This window comes from Aotus nancymaae, unplaced genomic scaffold (genome assembly GCF_030222135.1).
Source record: "Aotus nancymaae isolate 86718 unplaced genomic scaffold, 86718_ANA_hifiasm-v0.15.2.pri h1tg000029l, whole genome shotgun sequence".
NCBI classification, from domain to species: Eukaryota; Metazoa; Chordata; class Mammalia; order Primates; family Aotidae; genus Aotus; species Aotus nancymaae.
In genome coordinates, this window is record NW_026988442.1 from 6025856 (window position 1) to 6044812 (window position 18957).

At 39.4% G+C, this 18957-nt stretch overlaps 1 protein-coding gene across 3 annotated transcripts in view; it reads right to left on the minus strand.

The window, feature by feature from the left end:
• Positions 1-18957, minus strand: part of MCM8 (minichromosome maintenance 8 homologous recombination repair factor) — a 41321-nt gene that overhangs the window by 8158 nt on the left and 14206 nt on the right. For 2 of the 3 annotated variants that reach the window (XM_012455415.2, XM_012455414.2), the window contains exons 9-17: positions 17872-18023; positions 17436-17631; positions 13534-13564; positions 12375-12515; positions 8589-8730; positions 4596-4791; positions 2750-2969; positions 1613-1822; positions 379-455 (exon numbers count right to left, since the gene is read on the minus strand). In XM_012455415.2, the coding sequence (XP_012310838.2) occupies positions 379-455; positions 1613-1822; positions 2750-2969; positions 4596-4791; positions 8589-8730; positions 12375-12515; positions 13534-13564; positions 17436-17631; positions 17872-18023 (1365 nt within the window). The remainder of the gene's footprint in view (positions 1-378; positions 456-1612; positions 1823-2749; positions 2970-4595; positions 4792-8588; positions 8731-12374; positions 12516-13533; positions 13565-17435; positions 17632-17871; positions 18024-18957) is intronic. The other variant, XM_012455416.2, reaches the window with a different exon arrangement.

The following is an 18957-nucleotide window of genomic DNA, read 5'->3' on the forward strand; positions in this document are numbered from 1 at the left end:
TAGACTCTATCTCAAAAAAAAAAAAGATCTGTGGATATATTGTTAAAATTCAACACTGGTACAGAAGAATGTAAACACTAGACTATTTATGGAAAAGTAATGGGTGTCTGGGTGAAGGGGGCGAGTAGGTGGTAAACAGCATAGGCGCTAGCCCTTCTCCAGTCGGTTTTGCAACTGATTTTAGCACTATGTAAATGAATTACTCATTCAAAAAAATTTTTAATGTAGATTATTTACACAGTGAGAGATATTTTAAAGAAATGATACTCTGTTCAGAGGAAAATAAGTGACCCAATGGCTAAATAAAACTAGCATTGGTCTATTACCTAATTTAATAACTGGTATTTCATTCAAAACAATTTGAAATTTCTATCTTACCTATATTTCATAATTTCAACTATATCCTCAGCATCTTCTTTGGTTGCTTCCTCTCTCAATTCCAACCTTGCTCGTGCCTTTGAAATAAAACACCATTTTCAGATGACAAAAGATAAATATATTTACCATAGTATGTCTAAGCTTTATTTCATTTACTCATTTTACACAAAAATTGACATTTAGGTGAGGAAGGTTATAACATCAGAAGTCAAAATATGAAAAAAAATTATCTGGGCCAGTGGTGGTGGCTCACGCCTATAATCCCAGCACTTTGGGAGGCCGAGGCCGGAGGATCACTTGAGCCCAGGAGCTTGAGACCAGCCTGGGCAACAAAGTGAGGCTCTAACTCTACAAAAATATATATAAATTAGATGGGTGTGGTGGTGTATGCTTGCAGTCCCGGATACTTGGGAGGCTGAGGTGGGAAGATTGCTTGAGCCTGGGAGGAGAGGCTGCAGTGAACCTTGGTCATGCCACTGCACTCCAGCCTGGGTGACAGAAGGAGACCCTGCCTCAAGGCAAAAAAAAAAAAAAAATCTCTAAAATCTTGAATATGAACATTGCAACTCACTTAAAATAGGATAAAACTCATTTTTACTTATGAACATATCTTTCTGAGTGTTCACTTCAGGAGACTTAATGATGAAATATACTTGGTTTTCCCTTGCCTTTTACTTTCAGGGAATCATGCCTAACCAATATGGTAAAATAACAAAGAGCAGCTAATCAGATTTTAGGAGCAAAAAGCCCAAACTCTGAGCTAGTTAATTTTAACTGCCAGAGTTCTCTTAGTATTTCACAACTGTAAGCAGATATTATTGCTGTTAAAAACACAGGCACTATCCTTGTGGACCTGTCATGTAATGAAATAAAGTAAGATACCCGACACATTCCATGTTCCCATATATTCAACTGGGGATCTCAGAATCCTAGTTAACCTAACCACTTTTCAGACATTCCAGGAGCTCCTAAGTGCCATTCAAAGAAAAAGAAAAGTTGCATGCTAAGTAACTGATTCTGTGACTAGAAGTAGTTATACACTGATAGGTTACAGACATGACAAAAATCTTTTAAAAAAACTTTTATCCATCCACTTCTAACGTCTCTCAATAGAAAGAAAAACTGAGTCAATTATGCAGACGATAGTTCAAAAGAGAAGTCATGGCGTACCATTCCCCTATAAGTCAAAAAAGCATGGCGTACCATTCCCCTATAAGTCAAAAAAGAAACAAACCTCTGTTAGACGAATCAAAGATTCCAGCTGCCTGGTAGTGATTGGTGGGCTATTTAACCGCTGGCTCTGTTTCCGGAGCTCAAGGTAAAAATCTTGAAGAACTTGAGCAGCTTCTGTGGATAGCCTTGGGGAGACATACTGTCGAGCATAGCCAATGTACTTTCTCAATAGCTGGTGGGGAATGGGATCTATTATTTCTCCAGGAACCACCTGAAGCATGATTAAAAGGACCAAGATAACACAGATAAGTAGCAAATAAAATCTGTCTGCTAAAATAACTTGTTTAGGCCAGGTGCAGTGGCTCACACCTATAATCTCATCACTTTGGGAGGCGAAGGGACACATCACCTGAGGTCAGGAGTTCGAGACCAGCCTGGCCAACACAGCAAAACCCCGTTCTCTATTAAAAATACAAAAATTAGCAAGGCATGGTGGCACGTGCCTGTAGTCCCAGCTACTTGGGAGACTTGAGGCAGGAGAATCGCCTGAACCTGGGAGATGGAGGTTTCAGTGAGCCAAGATCGTGCCACTGCACTCCAGCCTGGGTGATAAAGTGAAACTCTGTCTCAAAAATAAAATAAAATAAAATAACTTGTTTAGATAAATATATAATTCTAAAAGAATCTCCAAATCAACCAAACACTGTATCTGTAGTTCTCTTCCTAGCTGACTTAGATTTTTTTTCTTTTTTTGAGAAGGAATCTCGCTCTGTTGCCAGGCTGGAGTACAATGGCATGATCTCTGCTCACTGCAACCTCCTCTGCCTCCCAGGTTCAAGCAATTCTCCTGCCTCAGCCTCCCAAGTAGCTAGGACTACAGGTGTGCCCCCACACCCAGCTAATTTTTGTATTTTTAGTAGAGACGGGGTTTCACCATGTTGGCCAGGATGGTCTGGATTTTCTGACCTCGTGATCCTCCTGCCATGGCCTCCCAAAGTGCTGGGATTACAGGTGTGAGCCACCGCGCCTGGCCGACTTAGATTATTTCAAATGAAGTTTGAAACTCTAGTATTGAAACATTAAAAAGTTCTGGTAAAAGAGTTTATATCCTATGGCTCTACAATAAGTACTCTATACACTGAACTTTGACATTCAAACAGAACCAAACTGGATGATTAAGGAGAAAAAACATTTATACCTTTAGTCTTTCTGACAATGGTTTCTCAGAAACTACTTCAAGTACAGAAGTATTTGAATCTTGACTACTCATACGAGCTACTGTGGCACTGCTAACGGTTCTCTGCTTTCCAGCTCTTATTGCAATCACATGTTCAGAGAGTAAGTGATCATGATGCTCATTTGGAGTATCTAACAGGATAAAGACCAAATCAAATCTGGATAGCAGTGCACTCCCCATTCTACAAAGCATGAAAGAAAGAAGAAACAATGATTGGAATCAAAAAGAAAAACTAGAAAACTGTTTACTCACTTGTTTACTACTCAAGTTCCATGTAGAACTTGAAAAACCAAGCTTTAGGTTAAAGAAATAAGCAAATAGCTTTTTGGATTTGATATATCCACCCACTGCAACATGGGCATAAGAATTACATGTACCTAACCAGGGTAGGTTGAGGACATGGCCCTTTCTCACACCACCAAGCCCACTGACTTCTTCTTCATGTCCTATTATCACTAATTGGCAATACTGCTACATGATATAAAAGAGGTTAGCTAGTTCAGTAGTTTGTTCATGATAACAATTAAAAACAGAATCCAAGTCCCCTGGATTTCTGTTTAGTAGATCTTTCTGATTTTTCTAATATAGCACTTTGTCATTTACTAAAGAACAACTACTAGTAGGTTGACTTTTTGTGGCGGTGGTAGAGAAATACCCTAAATTTCCAAGTATAAATTATTTATTTCACTATGTATCAAAGATTATTTCTATACTGATACATTATTAAACAATAAAAAATTAGCTCCACTCCCACTAAAGTCTCTAATTTTTCAGGAGGCACTCTTTTGTCTCTCACTTTTGTATCACTTACATACGTTTTTCCTTTTCCAAACATTTTGTCCAACCTATACAGAATGAATTAGAAGACAAAGCATACATACAGATATAAACATTGGTTTTGAAAAAAGCGGGACCATACCACATATTTAAGTAAGTTAATGTGCTCTTCTCACTTAACAGTAAAGCACAGCCATGTTCCCCTATTAGTACATACAAAGCCACTTTTGTTATCATAATCACTACTTTCCACTGTACAGTGTTACCTAGTTTTAAGGTGTTTCCAACTTTTGGCAGTGATAATGCTACAATACCCATGGTATAAACCTATCATTGTGCACCTGTGTGCCTATCTCTTTGAACAGTAGTCCTAAAAGCAGAGTAGCTGTAACAAACAGAATGTGCATTTAGAATCATGATTAACACATCAAGGTATCCTTCAAAATACTAAATTGTGTATGTGAGAAACAATTTCTTTCTTTTTTTTTTTTTTTTTTTGAGATAGAGTCTCACTCTGTCACCCAGGCCGGAGTGTCGTGGCACAATCTTTGCTCACTGAAATCTCCATCTCCCAGGTTTAAGCAATTCTCCTATCTCAGCCTCCCAAGTAGCTGGGATTACAGGCATCCGCCATCAGGCCCAGCTAATTTTTATATTTTTACTAGAGACAGGGTTTTGCCATGTTGGCCAAGCTGGTCTCAAACTCCTGACCTCAGGTGATCTACCTGCCTCGGCTTCCCAAAGTGCTGGGATTACAGGCGTGAGCCACCACGCCCAGTCAGTGAGAAACCATTTCCACACTACTTTGCAAATAATGTTAGAATTTAAAATGTCTGCCAATCTGGTGAATATCAATGGTACTTCATTGTTTTACTTTGGAGTGTTTAAGCACATTTTTTGTGCATTTATTGGACACATGTAACTTCTGTGAACTATCCATATATTTCCCATGTAGTTCTGAGAGCTATTTCTTTTTCTTATTGATTAGAGTGATTCAATCTTAAAGGTATAAATATTTGAACAGACTTACTTTAAATTCTCAGAAACTGTTTTGGCTTTATTGTAGTGTCCTCCTACTGGATTTGCAGCAGCAATAATGGAAGTTCTTGCAGGAAGGCTACAAACCACCCCAGCCTTAGCAAGACTAATACTTTGCTGCTCCATGGCTTCCAACAAGGCTTGATGTTGATTCCCCATCTTATCAAATTCATCTATTCCACAAATACCTACAATCAAAGTAGAATAATGCAGACAAATTTTTTTCTTTGGTCGAGTTCCAAATTTTATAGGATAGAAAATGTTTCACAATAATTATTTCCATTTGTTTCAGCAGTTAAAATTATAAAATGTCATACAATGGAGAATTACTGTTTGTTTTGCAGCAAGTAATACACTTGTCTTATTTAACTAAGTTTTATGTAATAGTTATTCCTTTAGCATTTTTCATAGGCAAGGCACTATGTTGTAAGGATTATGAAAACGAAGAAGAGGTAAGAGTAACCCTCAAAATGCTTAAGGACTTAAATTCAAACAGTTGAGATTTTATACACATACACATTTAAGAAGTATATTTCAAAACCTATACCATGTACTGACTATACACTTGCATACAAACATAGGGAAATCACTTAACCTCTTTAAACATATACAATGCACCACCATTAACTAGAGGCACTGTATGTACCAGGAATGTCCTGTCTATTGCATAAGTTATTGGAGACTCTCTAACATTACCTTGTAGTATTTGTCTTCCCTGCTCCCCATACCAGTTAGGTTAGTAGCTGGTGGTTACCTCTGAAGGGCTTTGCTATGGTTAAACCCCTCCATATCTACTCTATACCCTAGTAAGCCTTGCTAGCACAGAGTAGTACGTGGAAAATAACTGCTTAGTCTTTCTGAAACCCAGCTGCTAACCTAACTGGTATGGGGAGCAGGAAAGACAAATATTACAAGGTAGTGTTAGAGAGTCCCCAATAACTTGTGCAATAGACATGACATTCCTGGTACATATAATGCCTTTAGTTTATTTCAACACATTTTCTTCTATCCTTGAATCCACTTCTGGTTTCATGTTTGGGTTTCCTACTTCATGGAACCAATTATGTTGCATTTCCTTTGTTCTCTATCTCTGTTACTTCCCCTCTAATTGTATTAAGCTTTGTTCTTTTCCATTCACTTTATCTCAACCCTTTCCTTTATAATTTTTCATTCAGCAGTGTCAGTTTTATATATTAGTTTAATAACATTGTTGGTTGTCAATTTGTCTCTCATATCCTTATCATCTCCTCTTGTTTTGAGCTATTTCATTAAATTCATGTTATCAAACATGAAACACTCATGGGAAATTTTCATTTGTTCCTTAGATTATAATTTTGTCTAGAGTGAGGTCTTTTATTGGGCATATTAAGTGTATGTAAGAATATTTCTTCATAGCTGCCATACTGTCTCTTTACCTTGCTCATGTATAATAATGGCTGCTCTGTGCAAACCTATTTTTTTCAACATGGTATACATGAACTCTTGTCAATACTCTTTTCTCAATGTAATTTTGACCCATTTTTTCCTTTCCAGCTACAGTTTGCACTTTTTGGTAACCTAATGATTTAGGAGGGGGAGGTGAGGGGAGCTTTGTTGAACTGTGTGCACCTTTCTTGCTGATGTCTCTTCTGAGAGGGTTCACACCCCTCTGTTGGGAATGTGTCCCATATTCGTGCCAGGGGATACCAGTGCATTAGTCTGTATCCGCTGTTCAATGTGGAGTTCTAGGACATGGTGAGCCTTCCCTGCCTCTGCTAAGATCCTAGCAGTGGTACACTCACAGGCTTTATCGCCACCTTTCCTGAGCTGCCTATTGCTCTGTCTGCCTATATCTCTCTGGATTCATGGTATTATCGGAAATTCTCAAGACTACTAGTACAGTTCCTCAGAGATGGGGATGGGGTAGGAAGAAAGTCAAGCTACTTCCTACTTTGGCTGTCACTTTTCAAAGTGTAAAGCAGGAGCTGGGAAACCTTTTCTGCAAAGAGGCAGAAGTACATATTTTAAGTTTCACACGCCATACACAATTTTAAATACTCTTGGGCTTTTCTGTTTGTTTGTACTTTACAATCTTTTAAAAACATAAAAGCCAGTTTTAGCTTGTGGACTGTACTAAAACAGGCTGCTGGCTGGTTTGACCTATGGACCAAAGTTCACTGACTCCTTGTTTTAAAGCATGAAACATAAACTTTGAACTGTTTTTTTTTTAGACAGAATTTCACTCTGTGTCCAGGCTGGAGTACAGTGGCACCATCATGTTTCACTGCAGCCCCACCTCCTTGGTTCAAGTGATTCTTGTGCCTCAGCCACCTGAGCAGGGATTACAGGCATGCGCCACCTCACCCAGCTAATTTTTGTATTTGTAGTAGAGACAGAGTTTTGCAATGTTGGCCAGGCTGGCCTCAAATTCCTGGTCTCAAGTACTCCACCCACCTCAGCCTCCCAAAGTGCTGGCATTAAAAATTTTTTAAAACCCTCCAAATCACCTTCTACTTCTAGTTAATGAAAAGTTTCATGGTTTAACAATTATTACCTTTTTATTACTATATTTTCTTCACCTGGCAACTTAGCAAAGAGATTCTTACTTCTGATGAGCTATATAACCAGATACATGTTTTATGTATTTATTTTCAGCAAATACTTACTGGATATGAATGCAATAAATTTATAAATTCAATAAACTGCATGCCCTTTATATACCAGTATTATGTTCTAGGCACGCTGAGTATGGCGGTGAAAAGACAAAATTCCCTGCTTTTGTGAAGCTTACGTTCTACTCAGCCAATGCAGGATAGGCAATAAAAAGTAAACCATATAGAAGGTGAAAAGTGCTATGGAAGGAAAACGTAGAGTAGGGTAAGGAGAATAAGGTCTGCTAAGGTGGCAGCAGGGGCAGGGGAGGTTATGAGTTAAAATATAGTATTTAGGTCCCAGCACTTTGGGAGGCCGAGGCAGGTGGATCACGAGGTCAAGAGATCGAGACTATCCTGGTCAACATGGTGAAACCCCGTCTCTACTAAAAATACAAAAATTAGCTGGGCATGGTGGCGCGTGCCTGTAATCCCAACTACTCAGGAGGCTGAGGCAGGAGAATTGCCTGAACCCAGGACGCGGAGGTTGCAGTGAGCCGAGATCGCGCCATTGCACTCCAGGCTGGGTAACAAGAGTGAAACTCTGTCTCAAAAAAAAAAAAAAAAAAAAAAAAAAAAATAGTATTTAGGAAAGGCCTAACTAGACTCAGGACATTTGAGCAAAACATGAAGGGGGAAAGAAAATGAGCCTTAGCAGCTCTATCGGGGGTAACAACACTCTAGGCAAACGAAACAGCAAGTACAAAGGCCCTTATGAGGAAATGTGACCTGCCTGGTGTGCTGGTAGTGTCCAAGGTAGGGCCACCAGTGGAGCTAGAGAAGAGGAAACAAGGAAAGCAGCAGATAAGGAGGCAAAAGAGGTGAAAGGCCAGAACATGAATGGCCTTGGGCCACTCTCAAGGCTTTGGCTTTCACTCTGAGCGAGATGGGCAGTTACTAGAGGGTTTTGAGCAAAAGAATAACATAATCTAATTTTAATGAGATTATGTACTATGTACTAGGCAATGGGAACATGACAGTCCGCAAGACATCCAAATCTCACCCTCCAGGGAGCTTACTATAAAGCTTCAAAACAGGCTTTAAAAAAAATGATCACAAATGTGATGGGTGGTATAAAATAGGAAGTTTAGGGAGCTACACATATTTATTTGATTTTTACACATAATTGTAACTGCTAAAAGATTCTGAAAATGAATGACATTAAGTACAGTTTCAATTCTATAGTATAAAAATGATGATACTGCATTTCCAATGATTATTTCCGACAGTGTCAAGTCACTGGTTAGGACTGTGCTATCTAAATGTCTATTAAACAGAACGTAAAGAAATTAACTGAAAAGGAAAGGCTTTTTAAAAAGCCCCAGAATCACTAATTATTCCTTTTGGCCTCTCACCTTGATCACCAAGTACCAGGGCACCAGCTTCCAAAGCAAAATCTCCAGAGGAACTATCTTTTGAAAGAGTTACCGTCAGACCAGAGGTGGTTGTGGTGTTACCGCAAACATACACGCCACGTGGAGCAACATTGCACACTGCCTAAGGAAACAAAAAGTTTAAGAAAATCATCCAAAATAAAAGGGAAGTAATAGCTAACCGCAATTGCTCACAAATGTTAGGTATATTCTTTTTTTTTTTTTTTTTGAGACAGAGTCTTGCTCTGTCGCCCGGGTTGGAGTGCAGTGGCACGATCTCCACTCACTGCAACCTCTGCCTCCTGGGTTTAAGGAATTCTTCTGCTTCAGCCTCCCGAGTAGCTGGGACTACAGGCACCTACCACCACGTCCAGCTAATTTTTGTATTTTTAGTAGAGATGGAATTTCACCATATTGGCCAGGCTGGTCTTGAACTCCTGACCTTGTGATCCGCCCACCTCGGCCTCCTTTTAAGAGCTTTAAGGTACAAGGTGCACCATCACCATCAGAGGAAGGTATCATTATATCCTGATTTACTGATGTCAAAACCAAGGCCGACAAAGAGTGAATGAGGAACTATACAGCTATGAAGGTGGAAAGTCAGGATTCAATCAAACCCAGGTAGTCTGATTCTGAAGTCTGTGGTCATATAAATACTCAACACAATTCCAATTTATGTTTCATTTTCAAGTTCAAAAAGCAAAAACACGAGTACCAATTTTAATTTTGAAGGTTCCAATGCTTCTTTTTTTTTTTTTTTTTTTTTTTTTTGAGACGGAGTTTCGCTCTTGATACCCAGGCTGGAGCGCAATGGCGCAATCTCGGCTCACCGCCATCTCCGCCTCCTGTGTTCAGGCAATTCTCCTGCCTCAGCCTCCTGAGTAGCTGGGATTACAGGCACGCGCCACCGTGCCCAGCTAATTTTTTGTAATAGTAGAGACGGGGTTTCACCATGTTGACCAGGATGGTCTCGATCTCTTGACCTCGTGATCCACCCGCCTCGGCCTCCCAAAGTGCTGGGATTACAGGCTTGAGCCACCGCGCCCGGCCCCAATGCTTCTTTAAACATCAGGTAATAAAATGGCTTAATACATGCTCACCTTCTGAGCAGACAAGCTATGGCAGGCAAGAAAAGTAAATAGCACAAGAGTTAAAAGTAGCCAGGATCACACCACTGCACTCCAGCCTGGGCAACAGAGTGAGACTCTGTCTCAGGGAAAAAAAAAAAAAAAAATGCATAGCTCTGTGGAGCCAGTCAGACCTGTTTAAATCATGCACCAGCTGTGTGGCTCTCAGACCTCTCTGAGCCTCAGCTTCCTTATGTTTTATCACAGCACTGCCCTATAGAATAAATGAAATCACGTATGCAAGGCACTTAATTTGGTACCTGGCACATAATAAGTGCCCAATGTAAAACCGCTGTGTATGGCAATGCACTGCCCAATTCCAAGGGACAGTATTCATATCTTAAACACCCACTGCTATCCTATGGTGCTGGCTCAGTAAGTAGTAATTATCATTATTTTTGTTACTTATACACTTTATTAGTCTTTATAAGAAATCTTATAACACAGAGTATGATGGTTTACTAAGTAGTCAGAAGAAAAAAAAATTAAAAATATAAAGTAAGTGGTTCATAACTTGGTTTTAGCTTAGTTTTTATTTTGTTATATTTATTATTTTTGAGACAGGGTCTCACTTTGTCATCCAGGCTGGAGTACAGTGGCACAATCATAGCTCATAGCCACCTTGAACTCCTGGGATCAAGTGATCCTCCCACCTTGACTTCCTTAGTAGCTGGGACTACAGGAGCATGCCACCATGCCTGGCTAATTTATTTTTTGTAGAAACAAGGTCTCACTATGTTGACCAGGCTGGTCTAAAACTTCAGCCTCCTGAGTAGCTGGGACTACAGGCACATGCCACCACACCTAATTTTTTAAAAATTGTTTTTAGAGACAGGATCTCACTATATTGCCCAGCTGGGTCCTCCTGCCTCGGCTTCCCAAAGTGTTGTGATAACAGGCATGAGCCACTGCACCCAGCCTGTTAGTCTAGTTTTTAAAAACCCTGGCTTAGTGTGGCTTACATGTCATACTCTATACTATTCACAATGTTTAATTTCCATTAATATGTTACAGATTCTATTTTTAAACTGAGCCAAGGGTTTTGAAGGCATTATTCCAGGTCTCAAAAACAAGAAAAACTGCCAGTGTAACTTCTTAGAGTTAACACTTTCAATACCACTAGATATATTTTAGAACAACTATCTGCCAAGAAACATTTCTTGAAAAAAAAAAAAAAGAGCAAAAAAATTGAAGTTTTATATACTGCAAGCAATATGTATAAATTATGAGATTTGTACAGATAATAAAGACTCTCTAGGGATTAAAGCAGGCTCCCACCTATAATTCACTAATTCCAAAGTTACACGCACATGCACATGTACAACACCACAAAAGGCAGAAAAAAAAGCTGTAACAATTCAGATCCCCACCTGCACGTTTTCCTACATATTCTAAATAAGGTGTTTTCATTTTTTTTTTTTTAAGACAAGATCTTGACCTGTTGCCCAGGCTGCGTGCAGTTGCACAACCATGGCTCCCGGCATTCTCCACCTCCAGGTTTAAGCAGCCCTCCTGCTGCAGCCTCCTGAGTAGTGGGGACTACAGGTGTGTGCCACCATGCCCAGCTAATTATTTTATTTTTTGTAGAGACGGGGTGGGGGGGGGTCTCACTTTGTTGCCCAGGCTGGCCTTGAACTCCTGGCCTCAAGTAATCCTTTCGCCTCGGCCTCCCAAAGTATTAGGATTATAGGTGTGAGCCACTGTGCCCAGATTCCTGTTCATTATGAGGCTTGTCTTGTTTCACCTATAAGGGGTACCCTGTACCTGAGTCGTCAGGCTTGTAGCAAGGTCTCAGAGCAGAATTTATTTTTTAAAAAGTAGCCTCAGCTGGCCAAAAGGAACCAAATATATATGAAATGTCACAGAAGGAATGAAAATGATGACTGATTTAACACTCAACCACAGGCAAAAAAGGATGACTCTGATATGAAGGACAGTGGGTTTACAATGTAATGACAAGATCAAAGCAGTTGTCAAGCCTGGCTGCGTATCAGAATCATCTGTGGACTGTGGTATACATACAGACACTAAGACCCTAACATGAAAACTCTTAAGTCAATTGGCTTGTGGTAGGCCATGGTATTTTCAAAGAGCTCCAAAAGTAATTATGATGTGCAGCCAGGATCTCAATCCTTGGACAAAGATTCAGGAGTCACACTACCACAACTTACCAAAGGGCCAGGGAAGCCCTGGTCAATTTTCCACATTGAGTGGGACAGAAGGGGGTCATAGGCATTTTTAGAAAGCACACTGGCTGAGCGCAGTGGCTCACACCTATAATCCCAGCATTTTGGGAGGCTGAGGCAGGCAGATTTACTTGAGCCCAGGAGTTCAACACCAATGTGGGCAACATAGCAAAACCCCATCTCTACTATGGGGTTAGAGAAATGGTTAATATTTCCTAATAACTGATGTCTCAACAGACCAGGATGTCTGTACAGCCTGTGTAACAGGAAACTGGCTCAATTTAAAAATACGGCCAGATATAAATTACGTATTACTCACACAAACTCCAATTCACTTATACCACCTAACCATGTCCTCTGGACCACACATACTACATGCTTTGAGAAAATTCATTTGTGAATTATTCATGCATTTTGGAAGCAAAAGACCAAACATTAAATTACTGATTTTCTACCTGGAGCATCTGACTTTTTCCTAAGCCTGGATCTCCAACAACAAGGATGTGTGGGTCTCCTCGAATTGGAATTCTGTTTTTGTCATCTGCATATTTCTGGCTTCCTCCAAAGAGTGCTAATGCCAAACCTGCTTTAACAAGCTCAAGTGTGAAAAAGAACAAAAAACAGAAGTAAGGAAAACATAAAGATGACTAGGAAAGGGGTCCCCCTTCTATGACATTGATTTGTTTGGGGATTGTTTTAAAAGGATGAATGTTAATTCTTTTTTCTAAGAAAAGGAAGTCTAAAAACAAACTTCTATGATGTAAATGATTAAAAAGTAAAAACTTGCAAGGATGTAACATCAGAGAGGTATCTTAGAAATTACGAAGACCTACCTTGCAAAACATCAATCCATTCCACAAAAACGAGAAACATTTGTTTCTGCTTTAATACTGGCAGTGTCTAGTCACTTTAAAAGCCCATTTCTTACCAAAATTAGCTGGGTTGTGGTGGCGCACGCCTGTAGTCCCAGCTACTCAGCAGGCTGAGGTAGGAAAATTGTTTGAACTTGGGAGGCAGAGGTTGCAGTGAGCCAAGATCACACCACTGCACTCCAGCCTGGGTAACAGAGCAAGACTACATCTCAAAATAAATAAAATAAAAGCCCATTTCTACTTACTCTAATTGGTAAGAGCTTTTCCTTAAAAGGAGCTATATGGCTGACACGTATAATCCCAGCACTTTGGAGGCTAAATTGGGTGGATCACTTGAGACCAGGACTTAAGCGACCAGCCTGGGCAACATGGCGAAACCCCATCTCTACAAAAAATTTAAAAAAAATTAGCTGTGCATGGTGATGTATGCCTGTAGTCCCAGCCACTCAGCAGGTTGAGGTCAGGAGGATGACCTGAGCCCCAAAGCTCAAGGCTGCAGTGAGCCATGACTGCGCCATCACACTCTAGCCTGGGTGACAGGCAAGACCCTGTCTTAAAAAATAAATAAATAAATAAATAAAAGGAGCTGTAGTTTGCTTGTCTCCAGATCATTAATTTATGAATAAAAATTCGTAGTATAATATAAATGGCCAACGGAAATTTGCTACTTTCTGGCAAGTCTTTATATGCTATTTTTGCTAACTTTATATACTTTTAAGTAAAGATTAAGTAAAATACTTACTTCATGACCAAAAATGACAGGGCAAAGTGAGCTGAAAAACAGAACACAACTTATAAATTCTAATTTATACTTCACTGACCCATTAGGAGATCTCCTTTACAGTTTAACTTGCTTTATTTAACATCAAAAGACAAACGTAAAAAATTTACATCCCCTCAACTCAAATTTTATTCCTACAGTAAATTTCTCAAAATTCTTGGTTAGTCTGTAAAGGTTAGAATGTTTTAAAAACTGCCTGCATAAGGAAAAGAGGATACTTGCAAAGCATCTTAAAGTAACCAAATATAATGTTGCTCTTACAGATCTAGCCTTAAAATGCATCACAATCATGCTCTTCCACTTTAGGATACAGGATCATACTGTATTTTATGTGAATAGACATCTTTAGACCTGTGCAGCCAAGTCATTGAAAGGAGACTAAGGAGTGAACTTAGTATATAATACTCTAAGATGGAATAAAACGTGATTTTTTTCAGTTCAAGTCAAAGGATCAAATTAAATAAATGAGGCTGGGTACAGTGTTTTGTAGAACCAGAAAGGTGGGATAACTCAAAGCATGGGCTTCCAGGCTACAGGTATATTTAAATATTTTTTGGTTGACAATTGGTTGAATTTGTCTAAAGACCTGAGATCAGTAGAAAGGAATATTTGGGTTGCATAAGAGGTTGTGGAGACCAAAGTTTTATCATGCAGATGAAACATTTAGCTAGCAGCCTTCAGAGAGAACGGACTATAAAAATGTTTCTTATCAGACTGTTGTGTTGACATAAATGCTAGAGAGGTATAATAAGGCATGTCTGACCCCCACTTCCCATCATGGCCTGAATCAGTCTTTCAGATTAAATTTTAAGAGCCCTGGCTGAGGAGGAAGTCCATTCAGATGGCTGGGGGCCTTAGAATTTTATTTTTCGTTTACACGTTCATGCCTGTAATCCCAGCAAGCACTCTGGGAGGCTGAAGTGGGAGGACCGCTTTACAGCCCAAAAGTTGAAAACTAGCCTGTGCAACAAAGTGAGACCCCGGTATCTACAAAAAAATTTTTTAAATTAGCCAGATGTAGTGGCATGTGCCTTTAGTCCCAGCTACTTATGAGGTTGAAGGGGGAGAATAACTTGAGGCCAGGAGTTTGAAGCTACAGTGAGCTATGATTGTGCCACTGCAATCCAACCTGGGCAACGCAGCAAGACCTTGTCTCGAAAAAAAAAAAAAAAAAGAGTATAAAGAAGTACATTTACCTTTGTCAATTCTATAAACAAGAAACAAACAAAAATAGGGTGGGAGAGACAATCAGGAGTAAAATGTGAGTCTTTATTCCCTTTTAATATATGTAAACACAGAAGGAGGTGGGGTCGTGCCTATATCACCTTGGCACTTACTGTTCAGTATGCTCCTTCATAATCACTGCCAGCTTCCTATTGGCATCTACACCTGTCTGCAAAAGACCTTTCTATGGCCACACAGGCATCATCAGCAGACAGGATGGGCAGGCCAGAAGTGCTGAGGTGTTTAACACTCTTGGGGGCAGACCCAAATGCAGGCCCTTAAATGGAAAAATACTGAGGCTAGCTTTACACAGTGGAGTGTTCCACTGGCCCAGGAAGATTATGTACCAGATGCTAGTGGGTCGCCTGTTCATTAAGGCACCATACACTGGCTGCCATCACTTCCCCATTTCCCTACCAGTAACTCCAGAATCACCTCCCAAGTAAACTATGTTGACCCAAGTCATCGCTTCTGAAGGAAACTAAACTAAAACATACACTTCCACTGTCACCTAGGAGGGGTTGAAAAACTTTTCCTTAAAGGGCCAGAAAGTATTTTCAGCTTTGCAGGCTGTATTGTCTCAGTCACAACTACTCAACTTGTAGTGTGCAAGCAACTATGAACAGTAATGTAAGTAAAATGGGTGGGACTGTGTTTTAATAAAACTTTACTTACAAAAACAGGCAGCCTGCCTAGTTTGCCAATCTCTGCTGCCTAGTTTGCCAATCTCTGCTAGGCTGATAATGAAGGACTATGAAAAATTCTAGTTTTGGTGCTGAAATCACAAACATGGGGAGAAAAAAACAAACTGTGGAGAGAAAAAAACAAACTGTGGGAAGAAAACTCAAGTTTTCCATACTTACTCTTCTGTAAGTGTGGGAGAAGAGAGACCACTAAAAATGTTCAGTTTTAATTTCTAACCATTAAGAGGAATCAAAGACATGTTTGAATTCTCAAATAGGTTGCTTCCTTGGCCACCTGCTCAAAGGACTCACTCCCAGATCAGCCCCCAACCCTAGGTTAAAGCAGCCTCTCTTCCAGGGTGGGTCTGGTGGCTATTTATTCAGAGGAAAGTCTCTGAGAATTTAAGGACAAAAAACCCCTGTGGAGCACTATTCTTTACTCAGTCAGCTAATTAACATATTAAAATAAGAAAGAAAAAGCATCAAATCCGCTTATAAAACGTGAGCCTAATGAATAGCAGAGAAGATAAGATACCTTTTTGTGTGTGTGTGAGACAGAGTCTTGCTCTGTTGCCCAGTCTGGAGTGCAGTGGCGTGATCATGGCTCACTGCAACCTTCACCTCCCAGGTTTAAGAGATTCTCCTGTCTCAGTCTCCTGAGAAGCTAGGATTACAGGCACCCACCACCACGCGTGGCTAATTTTTGTATTTTTAGTAAAGATGGGGTTTCACCATATTGGTCAGGTTGGTCTTGAACTCCTGACCTCAGATGATCCACCTGCCTAGGCCTCCCAAAGTATTGGGATTACAGGCGTGAGCCAATGTGCCCAGTCAAGATCACTTTTTTTTTTTTTTTTGGGATGGAGTCTCACTGTCGCCTGGGCTGGAGTGCAATGGCGTACCTCGCTCACTGCAACCTCTGCCTCCCAGGTTCAAGTGATTTTCCTGCCTCAGCCTCCGGAGTAGCTGGGACTACAGACATGCACCACAATGCCTAGCTAATTAAAATGTTCTCAGTTCTTTACTTCTCTTAGATATATCTATTATTCAGTCTCTCTCATTTTCTCCTATTTCTTAAAAATTATCCCCAAAATTGTCAAAAATTTATCAAAAGTAACAACACGATGTTGCGGTAATTGTGGCAAGTACATCATAAAATTCCACTTAATCTTTAAAACAATCTTCTGAGGTAGGTCTTATTATTTCCATTTTAAGGTGATACAAATAAAGGGGAAATTAAGTCACATGTCCCAGATCACACTGGAAGTAAATGCCCAAAGCAGAAGCCTAACTTAGGTTTGTCTCCAAAGAAAAGCTCTTAACCACTAAAGCAAAAAATGCCTATACTTCGCTTCTTCTCCATGGCAGGGCAATAGCATGGAAATAAAACTATCAAATACTTATTGAATATAAGTGACTTCTATTTGAATCTCTATGAACATCACCCGACATACAACTAACTGAAATGGTTTTGGAATTCACTGTTCCCTTCCCTGTTGAGCAACAAACTTCCTGTGTAAGATTAAATATTCCTTATTGTTTAACTAGAGATCAGCAAGTTTTTTCTATAAAAGGACAGAGCAAAAATATGTGATCCATATATATATTCTCTGTAACAACTATTCAATTTTGCCACTGTAGCACAAAAGCAGCACACTATGTAAATGCATGAGTGTGGCTCTGTCCCAATAAAACTTTATTTTATGAACACTGAAATCTGAATTTCATGTAAGTTCATGTGTTGTGAAATATTCTTTTAATTTTTTTCAACCATTAAAAAATATATAAATCATTCTTATTCTTAGTTCATGGGCCATACTCAAGTGGATAGTGTGCTGGATTTTGGTACATGGACTGTAGTTTGCTGACCATTTTGACTAGTTTTTTGTTATCTGTAGCCAAAAGAACCCCCAACATGCATCTATGTAATAAAATTTCAAATAACTACATCCATACTTGACAATGAGTTTAAACAGGTTCTCTTCAGCTTGAATCTCTTGGATAGCATAAAGATCTTTGAGTGAGAACTCCATCAACATTCCAGGCTTATACCCATCCTCAGAAGTCTTTGTTTTCTGTCCTTTGCTATTACTAATAGAATTTGCTTCAATGTACAAAAGGAACATGCACTTGTCATTCTTATTTCGACAACCTGTAAATTCAAAGTATTAAATATGATAGTTGGTATTTTCATTTTCCCTACAATGACTCAACTAGAATATAAAACAAAGTCATAGTGAGCTATATAAATAAATGTTTTTTTAAAGGGGACGTTTCGTCTTATGTAAGCAACAAGAAATCCTCAAATTATTTGAGATTCAGGATCATCTTAGAAAAGATGAATATTGACAAATCATTATTGAGGGACAAATAATGAAGAGTTGTACCATACCTTCTTCAGCATTTGAGACTTTGACAATTCCAGTAACAGTCACTGTGTCTCCTGGGACACAGCTATCCACAAGATCATGAACAAGTTCACATTCTATTGTTCGTGGAATCCGACCTGCTTCTCTCTGATCATCAGACATCAACTCCTGGATTCTAAACAGTTAAAATAGTTTTCAGTTAGAATACTTAATTTAGGTGGTTTCTGCGAGATATTAACTATGCAGGGTCCACACAATGCTGAGCTAGATAAAGGCAGATTTGTTTATGAACAGTTTAATGGTGTATCTAAAATTACTTCAGCAGTTTCCAATTCAAGGTGGCACAATGAGCATATATATTTGCCTAGCCTCCCTCCAAAATGTCCACCGAAAATAGTCACTAAAAATTTTGTGGTATGTAGAGGTATCATCAGCAAATGAGGTATTAATGAAATTGCAAATGGTAAAGTACTGATGGATAAAACAAAATGAAATCCAGAACACACACAGGCAAAACCTATAAACGTACAAGAAAAGTGAGACCCAGTGTTCTTAGCAGAGCCTCAGAGAAGCTTCCAAGTTGGATGTGGCAGGAATGGAAGGCAGGAGTGGATGGCTGGAAGAAAACAGGATAATCAATTGAAAGACAAGTCATGGAATAGCTGTTCACAATTTCTGGAGAAGGTGGGTGGACAGGTGGGTAGGGAAGACTGAGTACTTTATCATCTAGCAAAAACCAGAGCACTGTTCTAAGAAAACAAACCCCACCCTTCTGTGAAGGGAGCTAAAGTGTGCAGTGAGAATATCAGAGCTTCAGAATAAAGACTCTGTTCTAGCATTTGAAAACCCAAATTCCAATTCAAAAACACATTTATAAAGCAAAATCTGATAGCCAAAAGCCCTATCTTTGTATTCAGGGGTGAAGTCTTATGAGAAAAAACTACTACCTACAAAATTACAAAGAAAATCTATCCTACCTACTTCAACTACTTTCTCATTCCTCATCAGACATTTGAAAACTAAATGGCAATAATTCAGGGAGCATTAAAAACAAAAAACTGCCTAGGAGTTTTGAGAAAATATTACCATCATAAAACAAGAATAAGCTG